Source organism: Lissotriton vulgaris, chromosome 4_1, assembly GCF_964263255.1.
Source record: "Lissotriton vulgaris chromosome 4_1, aLisVul1.2, whole genome shotgun sequence".
Classification (NCBI taxonomy): Eukaryota; Metazoa; Chordata; class Amphibia; order Caudata; family Salamandridae; genus Lissotriton; species Lissotriton vulgaris.
Window position 1 is genome coordinate 1694302022 of NC_141691.1, and position 25346 is coordinate 1694327367.

Consider the following 25346-nt stretch of genomic DNA (forward strand, 5'->3'; position numbering starts at 1 on the left):
GGGAGAAGGCAGCCCTTTCTATCAGTCTGTGAAGGAGTGATCTGCTGAAAATGGGCCTGCAGCTGTTGGGAAATACGTATTCTTCTGAAGTAGCGTTTGTATGAATGATGTTTTGAGTTCTGGACGAAACCTGTTTGTTTATGGGCTTACTGATATTCAGTTTAGGGCTGCTGCTAAGGCTGGAAAAAATATATAATTGGGGGCAAAGGTCTGAGGGTGTGATGGTTGAATTTCTTGATCTCAGGAGCTCATGGAATTCAGTGATGGAAAGTTCCTTGAAGGAGGACAGAGTGGGTGTGTTTTCTCCAGTAAACTCAGTTTTTCGGGTTGTAGAAATGGCATGCTTTTTCTTCCTTTTATTCAATAGATCTTCATTCAGTGTTTTGCTTTATGGATTTTTTATATTTTTTTCCAATTTTCCCTAAGTCCGTTAATATTTTTCCCTGCCTCCGTTGATTTCTTTGAGACTGCCTTTCAGTACCAGTGAGAGGTCATGTGCAGTGTGTGAAGCTGCTTTTGTACTGTTGCAGTAGATATGGAGGTACGTTTAGTGAATAGCAACTGGCTTTCTCTTTTCAAGGTATGATTTATATTTGCATGTGCCTCCCTGCGCCCTTCTATATTTGTCCCTTCATGCCTTAATTGTGGGTTTATATAGCGCTAGGAATCGACTCCCGGAGGAGTATCTCCGCGCTTCGACCGCTGGGGATGGTCCCGATGGGTATCTCTAAGCTGCGACCAAGCATCCCCGGCGGTCTGGGGGGGCCGTTGTGAAGATGAGGCAAGCTAATGCCCAGAGTTGCCGAGTGTGGTCCCTGACTGGAGTAGGCACCGAGGCAAGAATTATCGAGCTCGCTGACCATGGTCCACGATCCTGCCTCGTCGGGAATCAAACCCTGGTCCCGGGCCGTCCTCTGCTTACGGGTCTGCCGCCTCTAACCAGTGAGCCACACCACTCCTTTTTGTTAAATATATTCCCTATTTTCTTACCACTTTCCCTTACACCTACAGCATTTGAGTGTGATTCTCTGCACTTATGGTCGTCTCCGCCCACATGCTAGTGAACTGCATTTGAGAGTATATAATATATTGCCTCCGTAGTGCTACTTATATACTCAAAAATGCTTAGATGAATATAGAACCTTGTAATTACAAGGTATGCGTATATTGTGCAGCTTTATATTACCTACATTGACGCAGAGTTTTGTTTGGATTTCATCATTACTTTTCATTGTTATTACTCAAGATCTCCATTGTATTTTTTGCAAATGAATAGTCACATTAGGATTAAACTGTAGCACGTGCAATAACCCACAAAGATTTTAGAAACACACTAGGCCATTTTCTGTTAGTAGGAGCATGATATACATTGAATATTCATGACAAAAAGACTAAATGTCAAACCTATCACTAAAAGTGTGCATTATTTCTCTGAGAAAATCCAGCAACGGACTAACCATACGGATTTGTTTTGCACAAGGTAAGGAAAAAAATCTGGTAAAATTACATATTTAGAAAGTATGTTTCAAAGAAAGCAATACTATGCAACTGAAATAAGAAAGAAACTGGAGAATAATGTGATAACATTTTAAAGATGTTTAATGAAACAACAATGCACAATTATTTTCGCCATCCAACAGAAGCTGAAAAAAATAAATAGAAAATACGAATTGAGTTTTTTGTCTGGAATGGTCATTCATTTCCCCAGGTGTGTTCTTTGTGTGTTCATGGCTGTGAATGAAACTGTATCCGTGACAAGGTATTTCTTTAATGAACTTGAGATGGAATAACTGGGTGATTTGTTTGCAATGAGTATGTTTGTGAGTGTGGTAGCAAAAGAGTATTTTGCTATGTGAAAGTGAGATGTGTTGTAGGATTCTTTGGCATAGCAGATCTGGGTCTAATGGTGTTTGGCACAGGGTTAAGAAATAAGAGGACTGTTCGACTCTATGCCTTAAGTATGCCTTTGTGTTAGTTGGTTGCAATGCTCATGCCTGTGCTTATAAACGCTGGCAAGAGTTTGTTTGAGGTTATGCACATTGGTGTCCCAACACGAGTAGGCTGTATGACTAGAGGGTGTCACTGTGATTGCATGTGGATTTTACTTCAGAGTAAAACTATGGCTCTTAATGCAAGTAGGTTAGTGGGGGTGTAGTTACGCTACATCGCATGATGGAGAGGTTCTGTGTTACCAGAAATAGGTGGCCATTTACGACTGATCAAAAGATACCTTTGTCATGACCCCGTCTCAATCAAGTAGGCTAACAGAGGTATTCTGGCTTCGAAGAGCCTCGAAGAAACAGGAGCAAAACCCAATTTAAGACAGTTGACCTCTCGTGCCTAACCTAATGTAAAGCAAATTATCAATTTAATTGATTTACTGATACTCTAACCCTATATGGGTTCGGTTTAAATAAATAGTGCAAAGAAAAGAAGCTTAAGGAAGGGTTGTATGTACTAGGTAGACAAGTATTAGGGAGGCGCCAATACAAAAACATTTTATATACAAAGTTACAGTATTGTACAATGAACATTGATGTATCAGTGGTTTCGCTTTTACTCTCATCAACAAATTCAACATAAAGCCTCCAAATTTGAGTACGTGGCAATGAACCCAAAGGAAGGCAGGAACTACATTTTCATCTGAGGCGTATGTGAAGTGATCATTTGGCCTATCCTCCCTTGCCCTCTCATCTTCGTTTCTTGTTGGATTTGGGATTGTACCTGCAAGAAAGAGAACATAGTGGAATTAGGAAGATATGTCAAGGTTGTTAGGTTTTCCAGCTAAAACAATCATTCTTTCGTCCACATTAATTTTCTCTCTGTGCCTTCACTGTTGTCCTTTCTTTTGTCCCACTGTTTCCAAGCAGGTAGGGTTCTTGTGAAATTAATGTCAAAAATGATTGTTATATTTTTTGTTTATACAGCACTAGCTAGACCTGAAGGTATCAGGTCGCCTTACTTGTCATGTGATAACGTTTATAAAAGGTACATGAGCTGATTCCTAAGAGTCACAGTTGAATACAGCATCAGGTGGTTTTAAAGTCACACAAGTATAACACAAGGACGCATCGAGGAATGGCTTCAGGGACAGAACAGGAGAGTGAAAGAGTCATGAATCCATCTTGAAGGAACTCGTCAAAGAGGGAAATGTAGACCAGCTTATGTGCGTGTTATAGTAGTTGTTGAGGAGTAGAAATGTAAGGTCCCGTGGACATGGGCTTTTATCCTTCCTGACCGACCACATGGTGGTATTGCATTGTAACCCACTACAGAGGACCATACTGTTTTGATAGATGTACTCTCCTTGAGATATATATCTAAAACACGGACAATGGCATTATAACAGGAGAGACAGCATTTAACAATGAGTATAGCTGCAGTGCAGTAATTCTATGAGAACATTTAAACCATAGAGTGGCATGTTCTACATTAACTGATGATACCCAGAAACATTGGAATGTTGATTCGGAAGGCCGATAAATACTCATTGCAAATCAGACAGCAGTCTGCCAACCCCTGGCATGTAGCAAATTCCCCGCCCTGCACAGCCTATGGCTGCACAGATTGGAGTTGGCCACAGGGCCAGGCCCGGTGGCCAAGCCCCCGTGACCAGTCAACCTCCTGCAGCCATACAGGACCTCACAGATCCCTACACCACGTTAGTGGTTTTTTTTTACGGTCCCATGGACCTCCTGTGAAAGTACCCTGGAGCTGTGTAGGCTCCTGAGGGACTGTGGCCACCTAAATTTGATTTTGTCCCAGGTGGGAGTCCTCTGGGAACTCCTGGACAATTGATCAGTGGTCAGGGTAATCCCGCCCTGCCTACTTATATGTTTTTACATTATTTTTTGGACTCGGGGACGAGTCCCTGAGGCTTGCATTGGTGGCCAAAACATTTCACTTATGTTGCAACCAGCAATTCACAGCTCTCAGTCCCAGCCAATCAGAATGCCTACTGTTTTGTATCAAAGGACTCCTGCAAGAGTCCCATGGCAGTCCTGTTGTGCTAGATGTCACTATTTTGTTAAACTTAAGTTCTTTTTTACGTCTAAATAGATTTACACCAAATTACAAAAAGTAAGCTTTCTCGGTAAAGATATAGTGTTTTTGGACCCCCTTATTTCCTGGCTCCGACTTGATGGATCACCCCAAAACTTTCCAGGAAGGAGTTGGAGTCGATTAACTTTTTGGGAAAGTTTTTATAAAGTTTCGTTAAACAGGACCCTAAGTTTTTTTCAAAACAAAAGTCACTCTCCCTATGGAAACTCTGACTTCCGTATCATATATATCGTTGTAACTATGTATATATTTATATATATCCTATGAATAAAACAAAGATCGTAGGGACGCTATAGCAAGGAAACCGAACCAAAAAGAAACCAGAACTTCACCAAAAAACCAAAGGTCACAGGGACGCCACAGCCAGAACCAGATATTGTCTGACAAAGTTTGCATATAAATATACAATTTCCTTAAGGGCCCTTTTGTCGGCAGACGTTAGGGACATAAGTCATTGTGCACAGATAAATGAGGTTGAAGGGTTTAGGGACAGCTGAAACTAAGAATGAGGGGGGAGCACAAGTGGGAGAAAGAAAAAACATGTAGATGTCAAAACTGTTGCTTAGTTCCTAAATAGGACATACTCATTGAGATATTTTAGAGCGCAGGACAGAAAAATTTACAATATACATTTACTGACACACGCCAGAAATAAATAGATTTTAATGGAATATAGCAGGGCAAGTGAGAACGATTATCCTGCCTCTGAAATGACACATTTCAGGAGAGATGCAGTCAACCTTTACACAGAATTCTCTGAGTAAACAAGGAGCCCTAGCTACAGTGTGAATTTGTAATACCTTCTGGTCGTAAACTACCACTTCTGGCTGAAACGGGATTACAAGTTTCTAGATGTTACTGCTCCCAAGATCCTTAGGGGTGGTTCAGTCGCGCCTGCCATGACTTGCGGGGGGAGGATTAATTTAATAAATAAAATCAAAACTTACATTTGCCTCAGGTCCCACGTCGCGTCTCCTCTCTCTGCACACAGGAAGCAGAAGCAGGCAGCCTCCCTCTCCTCCACTAAACCAATCCCTATGCTGCAATGGCAGATTTGTGATTGGCTGGGACGCCGACTGCAGAGGTGTCTATGGGGAGGCCGTTTTCTCCATGCAGGCTGCAAGCAGCCTACATGGAGAACATAGGGGAGTGTGCATGACACTTTTGGTCGGCCCAAACCATTGGGCTAGCCACTCCTCCCCAACCCGCCCACCCGCCCGTCTCCAACCAAACCCTTCTTCTGCTTTCTCGCAGTGAGAGAAGCAGAAATAATAAAACTGTATTTATACCATTTTAGGTTTCTGCTTTTTGCACTGCGAGAAAGCAGTAGAACGATGCTCCTGCGCCCACGTAGAGGAGCCGCCTCTGGGGCGGTTAAACCCGGGTATAGTTCTACCTGCAAACAGGTTTAATTCATGCCTTGTGAATGTCCTGGAAATGGGGAAAACATGCTGGGACTCGTGCAATATTTTTACTTCCATCTTACGTTATTCCTTTTACAGGGTAATTTATTTAGAACTACATAGTAATGGTGGTGTGATACAGCACGGTACTTGTAATTCAGAGTGTGGGGTTACCATCCGGCATTATTATGCCACTTTTGTAGTTAGCTACCCTCAAGTGGAGTGACGTTTCTTGCAAGCTCTCAAGAGGCTGCAATGAGAGCTGATCAGTAGCTTACTGGAATGCTGGGAAACATCTCGAAAACCATTACCACTTTCCTTAGATTCTTCTGCAACGTTATCCTTCTGTAGAAACAGTTTTAGATTCTGGAATCTGCTGACTCACTTGAGTAGTCCACCTGGAGTTGATCAGGTGGCTGATACCGACACAGTACTTTTTTGAAGGTAAATAACAAAATAAATACTCTTATATTTAAGTGCAATACATTTTGACAGAACAAAACAAAAATGCGGACTTAGCATTAAAATGATGAAATGTGCAGCAAAAACTACGTTAAAGAAACTAAGAGGACAAGCATTATAGATCGCTCGGGGAAATGTCCTTGTAAGTGGTTCCACAATGCTCAATTCTCCTAGTAAATGGCCAGTGGTGTAAGCCACAAGCACCTCTGATCCAGAGAAGTTGCCATCAGCGATTTAAGTTACTGTTCTCCTGGCCTTCCTCCACAGACAAACTGCAGTTTGAATAACACATTGTCCACGCATACTTTATGTCAAAGCTGCAGAGGAAAATCCACCATTTCGCAATCCTGCTGCAAAAAGTCAACCTTCTGGTGGCCAAGGCTGCCACTGCATCAATGCCAGTTTCAGAAAGAGGGGGTTGTGCTATTCATGCTACCTTTTCGTACCGAAGAAAGATGGAGGCCTTAGACCCATACTGACCTCCACCCACTGAATGCCATTCTGCAGAAAGAAAATTCAAAATGCTCAACCTGTCTCAGATTTTTTATTCTCTGGGCCCATGAGACTGGATGGTTTCCTGGGATTTGTAGGACGTGCATTTTCACACACATATCCTGCTGTCCTACAGGTGTTATCTGTGGATCAGGGCTTGTGCCTGCCTTCTGCCCTTTGAGTGTTAACAGAACGGATGGCAGTGATCACTGTCCACCTTAAGAGGTTGAATCTTGATGGCTGGCTGCTCGAGATGGGTTCGCCGCAGTTAGTTGAAAACCACCTCCAGACGAGCATTCCAGATCCTACAAGAGAATGTGGCGTGTCAACCCCAGTGAGCACTGGAGTTTCATCCAAGAAAGTTACTCAGAATGCATTCTGACAGTGATGGGACATGGGTCTCCGTTATGCGTTCCCGTCACTGCCACTGCCTCTTCTACCTCGAGTTCTGAGTTTATTCAGGGCAGACAAGCCCCACTTAATCTTATTATTCCCAGATTGGGGCAGGAGAATGGGTACCCAAAAGTCTTAAGCATGAGCATTTGCCCACAGATCAGTCTACTACATTGGGAAGACCTTCTGTTTTAGTAAATCGAGAGGGTCCTGCACCAGAGTCTCCACAACCGAGACCTTCATGCATGGAGATTGAGCAGCAGCAGTTAAGCATGCTTGATCTACTGGCCGCAGTAGTTGCTGTCATTCTTGTAGCCTGAGGCCCTTCAAAAAAGGAAATCTGTGCTGGATATTGGGAGAATTTCAGTGCTTGGTTTGGGACTAATCTTTCAGACGTTCTGCAGGCTAAACTTTTGGATGTATTGTATGTCCGATCATTGGCCAAGACTGAAGATACAACTTCACAGAGTGCATGATCCACGTAGCAGAATAGATGACAGCCAACTGCCTGAAACTCAAAACGGATAAGAAAGAAGTCCTAAACTTCTAAACCAAAAACTCCCCCTGGTGGTCATCAGAGCTTGGACCTGCCCCGCCACCCACCAACAACGCATGCTACCTGGGGATCATATTAGTTGACAGACTCAACATGGCCGCTCAGGTAAATGCAGTCAACCCCTCCTGCTTCCACATGCTACGCATCCTCAAAAAAATCTAAAGATGGATTCCAAAGAGCACCAGGAGCCCTGTTCCTCAGGCCGTAATCACCAGCAGGCTTGACTATGGCAATGCACTCTACACCGGAATCGACGAGCATTTCTTCCACCATCTTCAGACCATCCAGAACGCCGCCGCCAGACTTGTCCTGGACCTTCCCCAATGTACCCCCATCACGCCTCACCTCAGAGACCTCCACTGGCTGTCAATACACAAATGCTGCCAGTTCAAATTTCTCACACATGCATATAATGCAGTGCACAAAAGCGGACCATCATACCTCGACTCCTGCTCCACATCCACCAGCCTACCAGACATCTACCCTCTGTTTCTCTCTGTTGCACACATACAAACCCCACATCCACAAAAGCAGATCAGGAGAGTTAGCCTACACAGTTGCAGGCTAGGTGAAAGACCCTGTAGTTACACTGGTGTAAGGCTGACACAATATCTCAGTGTCACCCCTGTTTAGCAGAAATAAAAGTTACTTTTCTGGGTATTAGACAGTTCCTTCTTATTCGAGTATGTAGTCTATCCATAAAGAATATATTCCCAAATAGAGGGGAATGACATTTCACAGGTTGAAGTGAAGCTGAGTCAACAGTACAAAATAAATACCATGTAGAGTCAAAAGAGTGGTCACAATTGACAGGTTCTTGATACATGTCCCGCAGGTTTTGATACAGGGAGTTTAAGATGCAGTAAGTAGCAAAACCAGTAGAAATATTAAGCAGCTTGTAATCAGAGGTTTGACCCAGCCTAAAAAATGTAATTACTTTGTATTGTTTAAAAAAATGCCTCTAAAACTGACTGTGAGTGTTAACCCCTTGGCCGTGGCGGTAATTCCGCTGCGGCGGTGAGAGGGGCCGCGCGTCGCCGCCATGCTCGTGACGGAACCATTCCGTCACGAGCCGCGCTGGCGCTGTGCTTGTGACGGAATGGTTCCGTCACGGCCCCGCCTGCTCAATGGAACGCTCAGCGCAGGCGCAAAATCAGCGCCGCGCAAGTGCCGCGGCCAGGCCGTGACGGAACCATTCCGTCACCAGCACAGCACCACTGTGGCTTGTGACGGAAAGGTTCCGTCACGAGCATGCAAGGGGTTAAATACTGATTTGCACTGCCAAATGTACATTGTAAAATACAATTGCCATTACAAAGCAAATGCACACATTAACACACTACAAGGGAGAAGGAGTGGCAAACACTCGCTCTCTCCGCTTTCTTATTCACAAGAGAATGCACCAATGCTTAGTGACCCTTCCTGCGTCTGCCAAGCATTGAATATTTACCAATCTGTTAAAGGCTGGGCGTAAACATTCATAAAGTGGAAGCTGTCACCTTTGGAAAGCTTGCAGTGTGTGTGCAGGATACATGAAACAAGAGAACACACAGGAGTCCTATGGACCGTTGCATGTTCCGCATGAAATAGATTTCACACTTTAAAACTTTTTGTGGCATTGTGCCCGCTGTGCCTTTAAGGGACATGGGCTTCATTGGAGACACAGTGCAAGAAAGAACGCTGGGCCAGTGGGCTGCAGACTCTTTAAACACGCTCTCGGAGCACGTGGTACGCAGGGAAGTAATTTAATATAGGTAGTACATGTTGGAGGTGTAGTGGAAGTCATGTGCAATTTATTGCAGACAGATTGCTTGCACAACTAAAGTGTTTTAAAATCTACACACCTCAGTAGGTGAGACTGCTTGAAGCACAATGCATAGCACTGCAGCGTGAGCAGCCTCTGTGTGAGCCAGATTGTATATGCTCCCGACATAAACCCAAAGTCATGCTCATCAGGGAAAGCTTTCCGGAGAAATTGTTGACCCCAACCTTTGCTGCACGTCCAGGTTTCCAAGTTGTCAATGTAATGCTCTCCGTGGCCACTACCAGTCAATATGCGAAGAATCGTGCACATGGTGTGTTATGGAAGACCCTGCACCATTCTCTTCTATGATGAGCTCCAAAAGTACAGTTAACATTTTCGGCATGAAAATTGTTTAACTGAGAAACCCTTTTGAGGTCATTATAATTCTCATCTCTTCCACTTAACTCTTTTATTAGATAGTGAACAAAAGGTCACCGTTTGAGTGAGGAATTACGTTACTGAGTCGCTTACGGTAAAATATCGGCCTGTGCTGTTTCCAAGCAACTTTTCATCATCGTCTTGGCAAGCGAGAAAGAAATGGCGTCCATATCTGAAAGTACCATGAATGACCCCCACGACCCCCTCCTCACCCTGCAAAAGCCGCTCGTGACAGGGTTAAGCGTTCCTTTCCACTGTGTTGCATCTAGTCCAGGCGGCTCCGTGCTGCCGAGCAGTGACCTCGTTACCTTAAACAGAGTGTTATCATGTTTATTCTGCCCATTTGTGCCAATGCTGATACTGCAAAATCCCGCGGTATGCGGCTGCGACAGGCAGGCCTGGCACGTCGACACCTTCATGAGGCACGAGTGCTCATTCGTGGGTGAGGGGATAAAACTACGCATCGCATCGCTGCCGAACCAGACACTGAGCATATTAATCATCGTGAAGTAATGTGGACTGATTCCACAGGAAACCATCCGGAAGAACTGTCGAGACACAATAAATGCGGGACCCAAAGAATATTTCGATACGTGACAACAACACTATAATACTTATTATTGGGGTTTTCATACGTAGTGTGTGCCGCCGTTATTAATAATAACCCATGAGGCAACCCAGGCGGCCCACGGGGTGTGAAACTGTGCTAGCTCCTTCCAACAACCCTACCCGGCACCACTAGACTGAGTGCAGGGTAGAATGAGGGAGCGCCAGCCTCGGGTACAAGCAACAATGGGCTGTGTTGGAAAAGATACGAATTTGCACGTCCTGGTTACTCTTGCATCACGAGTGTCCATTACTCTGTGTGACATGAATTGCGAGATAAGCTAGGAACAGCCAGTTATAAAGAAAATAATCAAAAGCTTTGGGGAATAACAGTAAAGACGAGTTAAAACATGCACACAAACATGCACAAGCATCCCTCCATGAAACATTCAAACTCAACAGTGATGAGAGACCGCTCCAAGGACAGGTATCCAAATACACCGATACCAGAGTCGGATTGGTAACGAGAGCAATCGGGCAATGCCCGAGGGGCCGGTGTCCAGTTCCAGCTGTGGGCTGTTTTTTTTAGCATCCTGGGGGGCCGATTTGCGCTGTTTCTGTATTTTTCAATGCCACCAGCGGCCCAGTGGGCGCCTGAGTGGGCTTTCTGGAGGTAGATGGGCGTTCATTACCTTCCTCTTATCAATGGCAGAGGTGTCACTCCCTTTCTCTCGCTGGGCTGGCCAAATAATGTGTGCATATTGAGCTGGGTAGGGTGGCTGAGCTAAAGTGGCCTCACTTGTTTTCAGGTGTTTCACCACTGTAACCTAGTCCGTGCATTTTTTTTAACCCCCCAACCCCTTTTTAAAATAACATTTCGCTGAAGCAGTGTTTTGCAAGGCAATATGCAAATGTGGGCCACTTTCTTTTAGCCTGCCCGGGCCAATTTTCAATCCCAATCCAACCCTGACCGATACATATTAATAACAACATCACAGATCCTACATAACAAGTAATACATATACATATCTTTACAAATAATGGGGTGCTCACATGTCGCTGCCCTGTGGGTAGGGCAATAGTGAAAAGCATAGTCATCTCAGGGCTACATAACATTCCCCCGCCCCACATACCCAAACCCGCAAAGGAAACACAGACAACTAGAAGTTTGGGTAAAAAATTGCTGCAGGATTTATTTACATACAACATATGTAAAGATGGTGGGTTAGCTTACGGGCGATCCAGGACAGGCCGCATTCTCGCCACCTGTCCGCCTGTTTGAGCCAAACAGCACAGTGGCGAACCACCCAACTGCTGTATAATAGAATTAATTACTGACACACCCATTTGCTGGGCGTGACTAGGCAAACCCCCGGCTGCACAGGCCCACAACCGCCCGAAGGACTACTGGGGCGCCGACACGGATTCCTGCACCTCCCATGAGGTTACAGGTTAGGCTCTGGCACCCCTATGTGCCCGCTGAAGTACATCATTTGCACCTCTCTTTTTCCGGATCGCCCCGTAACTCCGCCTGCAACAAAAAACAAACACATTAAAACGCCCCCCAACCCCTACTACTGACACTCTGGGTAAGAGGAAGGGAGGGAAAAGAGTGTCCTGCAAGAACACGACGGCGTCCGGGCGGCAAAGAGGCTCAGGAGAAGGGCACCGTGGCATAAGTACCCATGAAGCCCCTCCCCGCCGCCCGGACGAGATTCTCGGCAGGCCGCCTCCTCCAACCGGTGAGGCGGATGTGCCGGACAGGCAACTGGGGGCGGGACCGCCCTCCTTGACTAGGTGCCCGCCCTCTTGATGGCCACTGCGTGGCCTCGGGCAGGCGCATAGTCATCTCAGGGCTACATAACATTCCCCCGCCCCACATACCCAAACCCGCAAAGGAAACACAGACAACTAGAAGTTTGGGTAAAAAATTGCTGCAGGATTTATTTACATACAACATATGTAAAGATGGTGGGTTAGCTTACGGGCGATCCAGGACAGGCCGCATTCTCGCCACCTGTCCGCCTGTTTGAGCCAAACAGCACAGTGGCGAACCACCCAACTGCTGTATAATAGAATTAATTACTGACACACCCATTTGCTGGGCGTGACTAGGCAAACCCCCGGCTGCACAGGCCCACAACCGCCCGAAGGACTACTGGGGCGCCGACACGGATTCCTGCACCTCCCATGAGGTTACAGGTTAGGCTCTGGCACCCCTATGTGCCCGCTGAAGTACATCATTTGCACCTCTCTTCTTCCGGATCGCCCCGTAACTCCGCCACAGCCTGTGCGGTGGTCACCGCTGCCGCACAGGCCCCCCACCATTGTTACCTATTCTACCTGCAACCTCTGCTCATGAGTGCTTCTTTCAAGTCCAGCAGAAAGAGGTCCAAGCCAACAGGCGTGAGGAGAACACCATCTTCCTCGAAGTACCCCTTGACCTTTCCAGAATCACGTCATGTTTAATGAAACACAGCCCACTGCGCTGCGTAAACTTTGTCATGGCCGCATTTATGCGCCTTCCTGCTCTCTCGATAGCCTCGTTGGACTTAGCGCCCCGCCAGTGTCTCCTAGGCACTATTTCAGACCACCAGACCTCGTATTCGCGCAACATGCTGCCAATGATACCCAGGTCTGTTTTCAAGCAGCCGGTATCCCCTGCCCCCTTGGGTTTTAGGCTGGAAGCGGCTGCAGACAATGATACCGTTAAGTTAGCTGGACTGAAGGCCAACTACGAACACCTCCCGGGGACCGCAGTGCCTGCAACAGAGAGCCCCCTAGGCTGACCTGCGCAGGGGCATGCACGGGTAAATACCAGCCACTCCGACACCAATGGGCATAACCACCCGGGAACAGTCCCTCTGCCCCATTAGGGAAGACTATCCCAGGCAAGAGACCAGGTGATGGGAAGGGCCCCCCCTGCAGAGACTCTCTCCCGGAAAACAAGCGCTGTCACAGGAATTAATCAACTGCAAGATTACGCTTGAGCGACTAATCCCCCACAGGATGCAGAAGTCTATTGCAGTGCGCAAAAGCATATATTGGAGTGACTAGCGAAGTGGTCTTACAAGAGGCAAACTGAAAGCCACGGGGACAGCCGAGAACACTTGCCCCCCCTGGATAATGCATGAATTCCTAAAAGACTTCTCGGGCCCACCCCAAACGATTATTGGCAGTCCGTGCTCGGGCTGTGGAAGCCACAGCTGTTCTCTGTATACCTGAATAGAGTGTTACACTGAAGGCTGCAGACCGCGGGTGAGTTGCCAGCGGGCCCCAGAGCCTAGGATAAAGAAGGCAGGAGAACCAAAGAAGGGGGGGGGAGACTAAAACGTATGACCCTCCCAAGCATGGCAGACCAACACATGTGCCGTAATCGAGGGTGCACAAGTACTATTTCTCAGCTACAAGTGGTTGCCAGTAATGCAGCGCTCCCTGTTAACCTGTGATTGGTGCTCTTTGTTGCATGCCAGGCCACATCTTTTAACACACTTCTTTTGACCCTAGTTAATAATTCAACATTCGGAAAACCCTTCCGGGTTCAGCTCAGAAGTAGCCTGAGATAGCCACCCCACTAAAATCGTCTGGCATAAAAGAACATGTCTAACAGGGACGCTTAGTTGGAAAGAGGAGTATTTCGAATGAGGTGCCATGGGGGGAGGAGTCTTAATGTAGATCCATTCAGATTTCACAGGTGTAACTCAATACTTAGCCTGGGCTATCAAACAATTAAACCCCAAGACATTCAAATAATAGCAAGCCTCCCGTTTAACTTACTGTAGTAAATACGAGGACCTATACATAGCAGACAACGTCTGCGAATATGAAAGTGGCATAACCAGTCTATATTGTTTGTGACATGACATAAGAATATTAATGTCCAGCACTACGCCGCATGTTAGCAATGGACTAACAGAGACCGGCCGTTATGCCTAACCATTAGGATGAAGACCTCTTTGTGGTGAATGGGGTCAAGGTACGTAAGTGCTTTGAAAATCATAATACATAAAAAAGATACTGGATTTTCTTTGAAGAATATCTGCGCGTCAGATACATGGCAGAACTATCAAAATAAAGTAGTCGTGCGTTGCCCAGGCGTCAGGTTACTTATGTAACGCGTGCCGAAGTGCAGCACTATCTAACGCTGCGTTTTGCCTTGGTTACTTTGGGCAGGACTCGCACTTCAACAATGGGGAGGAATCAAGTGTCCTAGGAACCACAGCACCTGCCGCAGCTACGCTCTAGATTATGCCTGTCTCAGGGAGGGAGCGTCTTCGACTAAGAACAGGTGTAGGTCTTATTCTAAATTCCTGTCCAGCATCCTGCTATAATATTCTTGGACCAGTTCTATCACATGCTATGCCGATGACAAACTGCCACCCACAACGTTGAGATCACTGCCTGCAATGCTGATCTATAGCTTGATAAGGGAGTACCATGGCTATAATAGAGACCAGTGTCACCACCACTTCCAGAATTTCCAAGGGGCAAAAGCAGTCATTAAACCTCTATTGCTAGTACGGATGAGCAGGACAAACTAGGGTCTCATCTGCAACTCATGCTAAAACCCAAAAGAGAGATCCAAACAAAGATGGACAGAAAGCGGGCGGGGGATCATACCCTTATCGTGCCTGCCTCATGCCTCGAAGAGCCATCGCCAGTGCTGCCTAGGAGGGACCGAGGCCTACACACTGCACGAATAAAGCAAAATATAACCAACTGTTGATCTGCAGGAAACATAACTTCAAATTTGCTAATCACAAGGAAGAAAGGTAAGAAATATGCAAATTAAGACTATATTGGACAGTGCTACAACACACCGGATAACAAATTATGGTAGACACACACCAAATGCAAGCAAACAATATAGCTTTGCGTAGCTCACTGATTGGATTCGAGTACTGGAAGGGTAGGAGTAACCACAGTAAGAACTTAATGTTGAACAGGCCACCTATCCACCATAGTTTCCTTTCTATCAAAACCATAATGTCCCTGGACTTAGTGTCACATTAAACCAGAATAAAACACTGGGATGGAAAAGGGGGGGGCACTGGAGTATTTCCTTAGCAAAGGCACACTGAGGCTTTATCCACCATAGCACAGCAGATAAACCTCCCTAACACAAATAGGACCGGCGATAGTCGCAGAAAATTTCGAAATCAGGAGGTTCAATTTATACCAAGGGGGGGGGGGGAGGGGTAAAGTCCTAAGATTATGGGCATAAGGTCTGAATAAGTGACGCTGAGATGATGAAAAAAGTGGTCGGGAAGGGAAAATTATCTTCAGAGCCGGTAAATTACGACCCCCCAAGGGAACACTTGTTCGAATAATGTGGCTTACCCGTTTCCGTTAAGGTTGGGGTGTTACAATATCCAAGGTACCAGCTAAGACATGGACACAAAGAATAGATTATTAGAACTAGGAGCAGGGCTACGAAGAATCTGTCTATAATGAAGCATTCGCACCCCCCCAACGCAGACAGAGAAAAATTCCGCTAAACTCCTGATGAAGCCGACAGAATATCCAAAATTTATCTTGGATAATATGACCGTGAGCATGTCATTTGTCACCTTACGAGCCTCACATTGCAGTGTAATGATAGGACAACTTATAACAAGGTACCATTGGGACAGGATGTTGCGCATTCAAAGTCGAATTCCCACTGAGCCGTGCTCCCAAACATATGCAAATTGGGGAACCGGGGACAATGAAGTGGAAAATCATCACGGCACATCCCACAAGATGAACGATACTGGTGACGTATAAGGCTTGTACCCTCACACCTGTTCCTGGAGACTTGAAAGCAAGGCACAACCGTTGTGAGGAGAGACTATGCAAGAGTACAGGTCTACCGATTAACACAGTCACTGCTGACCCTCCCGCTAAAACCAGTAATGCTCTGTTATCCCACATGCAAAGTCGTATTGTGCAGTTCTTAATGAATAACTCGTCCTTTCCATAACGCAGGTACCTCGGACAATAACCGGAAATGACTGCTGCAGCTAAGGGCAAGACCTGATGAATCCCCAGCAAGGGAGTCTAGAAAAGGGGGGCTCGGGGAAATTATTGTTATGTTGCCGAGTACCCCGCTAGTGTAACTAGTGTCTCAATGGCCGATGGCGCGTAAGCACGATGCGGGACATGGGCTGAAACGCCTACCTCCGGGAGCCCCTGCAAGTGCAATGCGGCCCCCGGAAATAGGTACTAAGCCTGCACCCATGCTCACCTTCTGCACCGTGTCGATTGCGACCCCACGATGTCGTGATGCTCTAGATACCAACACAGATGTCACTGTTACCTCACGTAGTGTGACATATGCCACAGAAACATGTCCACTAAATCTTCTCCTCAGGTATCGTTACTGCTAATGTGACGCTCCGACCCCGCGGGAAAGTCTGCGCTAGAAAGAAGTGAGCGTTGCCACTGCAGGTGGACCGCACTGCCGAACGCAAACTCCAGCGCTGGCCCGGCGCTGAATACACATGTGTAGTCGCCCAGGGTCTCCTAAACGCACCATGTGAGGAAGATGCGAAGCCTCCGACCCGCCTCCCGACATGGAGACCATGGCTGTCGCATCGGAGGCAGGGGGTGGAGAGAAATGATAGACATGGTTCGAGTAATCGAAGGGTTGGCACCACCACCCCTGACACACCCCAGCGGGAACGAAGCCGCACCGCAGAAAACGCGAGGACGGCCTATGCACGAGTGCGCCGACAAATAAGCAGATTTTCTTAACCGTGCGATGTTCTATTACACCACGAAAATGTACAGCCAAGCCTCCCGAAAAGACATAGGGGTGGGAGCTTGGTGCATGGTTGCTGGCAACGAACCCCGAGGCAGATGGTGCCGCAGACTGGACCAACTCCACCATAACCAAATGGAGCCGCCCAATGTTAGCGTTGCTGATAGAGTTTTGCAGCCCTGCCCTGCCCCAGGCCCATCCTATGTGCATCGGGAAAAGCAAGGCGCGCCGCCATACTAAACCGTGGCGAAGGAATGTTGAAAGATACTTAAGCGTCGCCTTTTGCTATCATTTAGTAATTGACCTAATTTGGTGTCACTTGGGGTACATCTGCCCACCCCCGCCCGGAATCGAACTCAAGTCTCTTTGCAATAGAGCTGCGATGCCGGTCTCTGTATTCCCTGCGCCACCAGCCTAATGACAAGGACAAGTGCCCCGCGGAGGCACCGGTATGCCCGCCGAACATTTTGTGAAGCCAAAGCCGAAACCCAAAACTGCGCCGCGACCGGAAAATGAGCCCCTCGGGGCCCCCTATGCTGTCACTGTGCTACAATACCTCCGTCAGACATAACTGACCCACTAACGAAGAACTTATGTAACCCTTGCTTCAACATAAATGTCTCGGACGTATGAAAGAAAAACCCCCACGAGCGCCGCCTCACCGCCGAAAACCTTATACATTTGCACGGCAGTCTCACAAACATCACACTGGTAGGTAAACAAGAAAGGGACGGCAGCGACTCGAAAATGAACCTTGACAGTTTTACACATTAACTCCTAAACAGTGAGTTCACACTAACACCCCGACGTAAGGATATCCCGATTAAACAGCAAGACTTAGTGGTTTCCGTCAGAAGGCATAGAGTAGCGGAGGACACTAGAACAGTAGTTGCATTAGGAATCGCGCCCCCAATCAAAGCGGGCAACAAAGGATATCTGTGCCCTGAGGCACCGATGAGGCACCATGAAACCAAAACAGATCATAAAACCAAACAATCACGCATAATTATGGCAAGCCTCAACATACATCTCGGCCCTGAAACCGAGAAAGCGCAAAGAAACCTAGCGCTCATGCGAGCAAAAACGCCTCTCAGCCCGATGCCTGAGATGGGGGCCACGACCGCTGGCCAGCCCAGCAGGACTGGTGTATATGAGGACAACACACTCATATCTCAGCAAGCCCCAGTCACAAATGCCGCCCCACTCCGGGGCCCAAATTAAGCCTTCTAGATCCCTTAGTCAGAAGCGATCAAAAGGAAACACTTAGAATGAACGATAGCATTTCTTGATAAAGCAAAATACACAGTACGTGCATAATGATGATGCGGGTAAAAATGGCTCATCACTCACATCTCCCCCCATCAACATGAATACATCCATAAAAGAGTCTGAGCATTCGCCTGAAAGCCCGCGCACCACAAAGCATGCACTAACCCTTTGCCATATTCCACGCGAAAAGAAACCAAGCAGCACGAGGATACGAACCTCCGACTCCGAAGAGACTGGTGCCTTAAACCGGTGCCTTCGACCGCTCGGCCACGCGCCCACCTGTAAATAAATGTACACGTTAGAATACCACACAGCGCGTAGTACTTGAGGGCACTGCGCACAAGCACGCACGAGGTCTCGAATAAACATCCAGCTCAGGCCCCGGGTAGAAGCAATCAGAAGCGCCAGATGCACAAGAGCATGGCTAAGCGTACACACGGGAAAAAAACGCTTACCCTACCCTTCGGCCACAGCCCAGATGATCGGGGAGGATCGGCCAGGGGAGCGGCATCGGACTGCCAGGAAAACCATTACCCCACAGACAGTCCCACCACGCGGGGCTTCCCGGACCCGCCCGCACCCCGAAAGAGAATGCGAGGAAAATAAGCCGACGAGGAGGGGGGACGGACGAGGCGAAGGTGGTAGGGAGAGATTCACAACATTACGCACACACGCACAACCTGGGAAAAGGTTCAAAATGCAATATTTGTAAAGCATACAATTGCCGCCACAATACCACACAAACATGGCCACCTGACGCCGGAGAGTTCACACAAAGACGCCCAAACCTTTCGGAAAAAACGGGACTCGGTATAGCAATTACCGCGGGGCCCGACAAGTACAGGCCGGGCCCGCACTGACCGGAGGACAAAGACCGGAATGAAAACCGGACGTCCCCCCCCACAGCAGCCCGCTCTAGCGGGCCGCCTCGCCAGGCTCACACCTCACAAGGAGGGAGCAGGCGGCTACGATAAGGGGGGGGGGGGGAAGAGGGTAGGCCCAAGGCCTCGCTCACCTCAACACGACGAGATTGTCACAAAAGAGTGTCCCGCAAGAACACAACGGCGTCCGGGCGGCAAAGAGGCTCAGGAGAAGGGCACCGTGGCATAAGTACCCATGAAGCCCCTCCCCGCTGCCCGGACGAGATTCTCGGCAGGCCGCCTCCTCCAACCGGTGAGGCGGATGTGCCGGACAGGCAACTGGGGGCGGGACCGCCCTCCTTGACTAGGTGCCCGCCCTCTTGATGGCCACTGCGTGGCCTCGGGCAGGCGCAGAGTGTCAGCTGCTCTGTCTTACATGCTAAAGTCCCCACGCAGCCTCCTTTACAAAGGGAGACCGGGATCTCCTGCAGGTGGTGCAGTGAGTGAATTCACCTACCTGCAGGGGGATGTCTAAGAGGTGTCCATGAGAACTCCCCCCCCCCCTCCCTTCAAAGGGCACCTGCAGGTGGTACACAGAGAGATGTGCCTCACAATGTGCCCCCTGATGGCCTCTTTGCTTCTGCGCCTACGTCCATCCATAATATGGTGTGGGTGAATAGGGAACGTGTTTCTCTCTTTTGCCTTTGGCCAAGCCCCTTTGCAAATAAGGGAATTCTGCCTTAAGATCAAAATGTGTGCTGGCGCGATCTGTGTTACAGACCAGGTCGTGAAAGCATCTGCAACCCCTTCTGTAATACCAAAGGGCCTCCAGGGAGCAGAAAGGAGGAGTCCACGCTCGTTGTGGTTGAGGAGACTTTAATTATTATGGTCCCAGATACACACACATTGGTGGATTTGCACTGATTTCTAAGGAGTATTCCTTGAAATATGGTGAATTGCAAAATTGTAAACATCTTAGATGGAAGCTTGCGCTAAACAGATTTACTCACTTGTTTGTTCATTTGTGCATACACACACAAATGTATGCACAGGCACACCCGCCCCCCCCCACTTATTTGCAGCCCACCTCAAAAAGCATACATGAATATTAATGGACAAAACATGCAGAAAGACAAATCCAATGCAATGACCTTATTTTCTGTCAGAACACTTTTAGGAATCTGTTGTGGAAATGTTTAATGTATTAGATTTATACTTGTCATGTCCTGTGTTTGTGTGTATGAAGCCTCTAGCTGTCTCCTTACAAGTATTATGTAATCTGGGGGGTGTGATTGGGTGTGGTTAATTAACTTTGTGACACAGTGCATTCTCTGGGCCCCACTATTAACCCATATGGTCAACGTTAGTGACTGTACCACCTTCCCAAAGACTAGGACGGAATCCATCATTGTCCCAATATTAAAGAAGGGAAATCGCCAAGATCCTGGTTGTTATAGACCAATTTCCCTTCTTGACTCCATGGTGAAGGTGGCAGGTCGAGTTGTCCTGCAGCGACTACAGGACTGGGCTATAGAAAATAATGTTCTGTCCGATCTCCAGTATGGGTTTCGGGAGGGTTTGGGAACCCTGGAACAGAGTTTAAACCTGGCAATGATCGTTGGGAAATACACAAGAGCCAAAAAAGGGAGACTATACTTAGTCTTCGTCGATTTGACCGCAGCATTTGACTCTGTAATCCATGCAAAGTTATGGGGGACTCTTGCCGACCTTGGTGTGGATCCTAATATTATTGCCTTCCTGCTCCCTTTTTACGAGGGAGCTTCAGCCAGAGTAAGATACGGGGTGGACGGCCAGTGCACAGCAGGATTTCCTGTTAGAAGAGGGGTCAGGCAGGACTGCGTCCTGGCCCCCTTTCTTTTTAATTTATACATCAATGATCTGGCTGAGGCACTCCTTAAGAGTGGGCATGATTTTCCCCAAGTAGGTGGGAGACCTATACCGGCCCTCCTCTACGCAGATGATGCGGTTTTAATGGCATTCACAGGTAATGGGTTACAAAGGGTCCTGACCAGTTTTAACACCTTTATGCTTGACTTGGGCCTAAAGAATAATCTTTCAAAAACTTTTACAATGAACTGTGCTACTGGAAACCGGAGCATTACGGGCAAAGTATAATATCTGCCCAGGATCATACCATTTGGTCAAACAAGAGAAGGCACTATTAATCCCCAAATGTTTCAATTTACGCACTTCTTACCTTCCAACTTAGGCCTTTTCTTACCTACGCAAATAACCAAAAAGGGTTTCTTCCGTGTCAGAGGAGGAAAAATGACCCTTGAAGGAACTTAAAGATTTTTTTTCTCTTTCAAATACTCATCACCCACCCGGGTTTCCCCTTGGTGGCATGCTTCCTCATAGGGCCATCTCTGCCCTCTGCAGACAGGGGCGTATCGGTCATGACGGTCGCATGAGCCTGTAGCTCCGGACCGACCCGTAAATATCCTGCTACCCTGGAGGCGGACAGGGTCCGAAAAACTCACACAGGCCAAATCCAGTGATGAGAGGTCCTCAGGAGAACACTGGAGGTTATCACGCGGCCCGAGGGCACCAACGTGCGCAAATGCAGCGCACCGGTACAGCCGGACTACTGCGACCAAGATGGCGGCATAACTGCCAGTGACGGACCGGAGACAGGTCCAGGGAGCTCTGTGGTGCCGCTGCCGGGCACGATTGCAGGTGCGGACCCCCGCGGGGGCTGGCTGCGGGCTCGAGGAATCACAGTGAATCTGCTGCAGGGATCCAGAATCACTGAATTCCGATATCGGAAGACCTATGACGACGCAGTTTGAGGAGCGGAGGCACCTGATAATGACTGGGATAAAGGAGACGCGCAATTGCGTGCCGATAGCTGGCGGCTGAACCTGAGGCCCCAGGTGCATACTGGAGTGGCCCGGGCTGCCGCGCTTAATGGGGAATTGAATCGTGGCCCATGAGCAGGGTGGTTACCAGACTTTAGATCCACCTGGAGGAACAAGATGGCGGCTAGATGCCGTTTTTAGCGCTGTTCGCAGCGTCAGAACAGAAGACACATGGAAAAGTTGGGCACATCCCATGAGCGACTTTTACAGGTGAGTGCACCCACTGGTAGGGGGAGGAACTGGGGTGTAGGTTGCTGACTGGCAGATGACGTTCACCCGCCCAAGCCCTGCAGTACCCCCCCCCCCCAACCCCACTCCCTCCATCTCACCTCACCGGACAGCAGAAAGAAGAAAAGCCCCTTGAACCACTCAGGGCTACATGGGCTGGCCCACCGAGTTTACGCCAGCGGGGCAGAGGGTGGTTTAACCCCTTGCATGCTGATGACGAACCCCAGCCGTCATGCACTACGGTGCTCGTGTGCTGATGACGGCTGGGGTTCGTCATGGCCCGCCCCTGTTCATTTGTTTACAGCACAGGGGCGGAAATGGGCCAGCAGTGAAGGGGTTAAACCCTCTGGAAGCCGGTTTTTCACAACAGAAAAGGCTGCAGTAAGCACCCAAGCCCGCCTGACCCTAAGATGGCACCTGGGCATAATTAATCATGCCTTGAACACATCCTCCATCCGGCCTACCCATCATGATACGGAATCTGTGTACCTACCTATGACCATGGAGACATAGCTTTTTGACTGATGCCCGATGGAGCTACCTGATAGCTAAAGAGGAGATGGGCAGTGAACTACCCCTTAAGCCGTCACCTACCCAGCCGGTCTTTGGACAGAACTTATTTCGTCTCTCCGTTGTATTCTCCCTCCTACCCCTTTTACTCCACCCCTTTCTCCTCTACGCTCCATTTATCCCTCCTCTTTGCTCTTTAATTGTTTTCGCATTAAGACCTAGCTGTTTGGCTGGTGCCCGGTGGAGCTACCTGATGGCTAAAGCGGAGATGGGCTGTGGCCTTCCCCCTCGGCCGTCACCTACCCAGCCGGACTTTGGGCAGACTCCTTTATTTCTCCATCCTATCTACCTCCTACCCCTTACCCCACCCCCTTACCATTCTAAGCTCCATTTATTTCGTCTTCTACACTCTTGAAATGTTTTTCTAGTAACTAATGTAACATGTAAATTATGTAATTTTGTAATTTCTGTGGAACCTTATGTAAAGCGCTCTGATACCTCTGGGTCTAGCCAGCGCTATATGAAACTCTCAAAATAAATAAATAAATAAAATATCTGGATTATGGGAAGCTGGCAACTACAACTACTTTTTCGTATCTCAGCGTCCTCTTTAGTCATAATGACACATGGACCCAAGCAATTGAGCAGAAAAGACGGGGTTTTAGTAGATCAACCCGCGCTTTGGCTACTTTTGCAAAGAGACTGGGAAGGAAGCCGCACGTTGAACTCTTGCAAATTTACGAGGCCCAGTGTACCTCAGCTGCGATATACGGGGCAGGGGTATGGGGCACTGCAAATTCCCTTCCATTATAAACTGTGGAAAACGCTTTCCTCCGGTATATCTTTTCTGTCCCTCCAGGCACGTCTTCTTTTGTGTGCCATGAGGAGTTGGGCCTCCCGTATTTGGCAGATTTTATCAAACTTGAGCCAATTCTCCTATTGCATAGGATCTGGATTAGAGAGCAGACCCACTTAAATAAAGACATCCTGCTTGACTGTATTAAGTTGGATGGGGCGCTGTAGATACCCTGGCTTAGGTTTATTTATAGGTTTATGAACGATCTTGGACACCCAGAGTTTTACTCAAATCCCAGCTCTATGGCTCGAGTATCAAGGAAAACCCTGAAGAAAGAGTGCCCCGAAATGTTGGGTTCTGTTAGAACAGCAGATGAGGCCTCTAAACCTACAGTTATCCAACTCCAGCTAAGGCTTAATTCTCTGGGTATGGAACCTTACTTAAATTTTGTCCCAAGTGGACATGATAGAATGTTGTTGATAAGATTCAGATTGGCATGGTACACAGACTAGTGACTCCACCAAAACGAATGATTGGTCAAGAGTGTTACCTCCGTGTCTGTGTGACACCCACTCAGAGCAGTCCACCATCTACCTAGTCTTTTTTTGCAAGTTTTTTAAACAAGTAAGGAAAGTCTGGTTACTTCCCCTTTTAAGACAGCAGGGCCTTAGGCTATGTCGTCCAGCACTTGTTCGTTTACAACTTTTAGAGATTGAACACGTGGCCTGGGGGGTATCTACTTTTTTGAAAAAGGCCCTACGGTTGAGGAAAAGCATGTCATTCGAACTCTGGGAGGCTGCCTTTTAGGTGAATTATTGGGACTTGAATTATGTTTGGATTTTATGTAAACTAAATTTTTACCATAAGGTGTTTTTGCTATTTAATCCTACCTTTTAACTTGGATATTTTAACTATGAACGTTTATCTTAAATATTTAATGATTGTGAGATGTGCTTTTATGACTGAATAAAGCTTAATTGAATTGAATTGAATTGAATTGACACAGTGCATTCAATTAACGGTTGCATGCTGAACAATAAAGATGTGCAAACCAGAGCTCCTTGTGTGGGGTGGTCTGTTACATGGTCCCGTGTTAGGGCGGACGCTACAACTGGCGATGAGATAGGGGAAAAGTGCCCCCAAGAATACAAGACTGCTCTCACTGAGAGGTTGCCCTGCTCCAGCAAACTGCTTGTGCATGCCACGTGCGCCCCAAGAAGGAGTCTACAGTTGGGGTATGTGGAGTCAAAGTGCAATTGAAACTTTTGAGGCCCTCGAAGAAGGTGAAGACCCTACAGAGGAGAACAGTCTGTAAGCCCACCAAAAATCTACTGGTGAGGCCGAAAGAAGAGATACTGCGCCACAGCTGAACACAAAGCCAGCACCAATACAAAGGGGAAACGCTAAAGAAGGCATGAACAAGGCATGAAGAAACAATAAAGGCAGCGAGAGCGATGTGCAAGAAAGCAATAAAGGCAAAGACGACCAGCACAGGAAAAACACTAAAGGCAGCGACAGCCAGGTATAATGCATAAAGTTGAGAGTGGAGCGCATGCAAGAGTGGTTCCACCGGGCTACAAGGCACTAAAATTCAAACTGTTCTCGATACCTTTAAGGTTAAAATATCATGATACTTATTAGTCTCTGCCAACTACAAAATGGTGGCTAGTATAGTGAAATAACAAGGGAGTTCATTTGTGTGAGTCCGTTCTCTCTGTCTAGCTCTGCATCCGGGGCCGGGTGAGTTTAAATGAATGACGGCCTCACGGGTGCGGAGCTTACTTTGCCAATGGAATAGACGGATACATACCGTGAGAGATACTGACATACTCAACGGTAGGTTCGCAAATATGGAATATTAACAAAGGAGGCTGGTCTCCTTTTTATTTTTAGTAGTAGTGGTCTAGCGGGCGGGTAAGCGTATTGATTGTGTCTGCTTTTTTTTTTAAACAAACACTCTTTGTTT

At 47.6% G+C, this 25346-nt stretch overlaps 1 protein-coding gene across 3 annotated transcripts in view; it reads right to left on the reverse strand.

The window, feature by feature from the left end:
- Positions 1-1581: 1581 nt before the first annotated feature.
- NBN (nibrin) overlaps positions 1582-25346 on the reverse strand; it is a 325485-nt gene continuing 301720 nt past the window's right edge. For all 3 annotated transcript variants that reach the window (XM_086965975.1, XM_086965973.1, XM_086965974.1), the window contains exon 16: positions 1582-2724. In XM_086965975.1, coding sequence (XP_086822101.1) covers positions 2691-2724 — 34 coding nt within the window. In that variant the 3' untranslated portion in view covers positions 1582-2690. The remainder of the gene's footprint in view (positions 2725-25346) is intronic.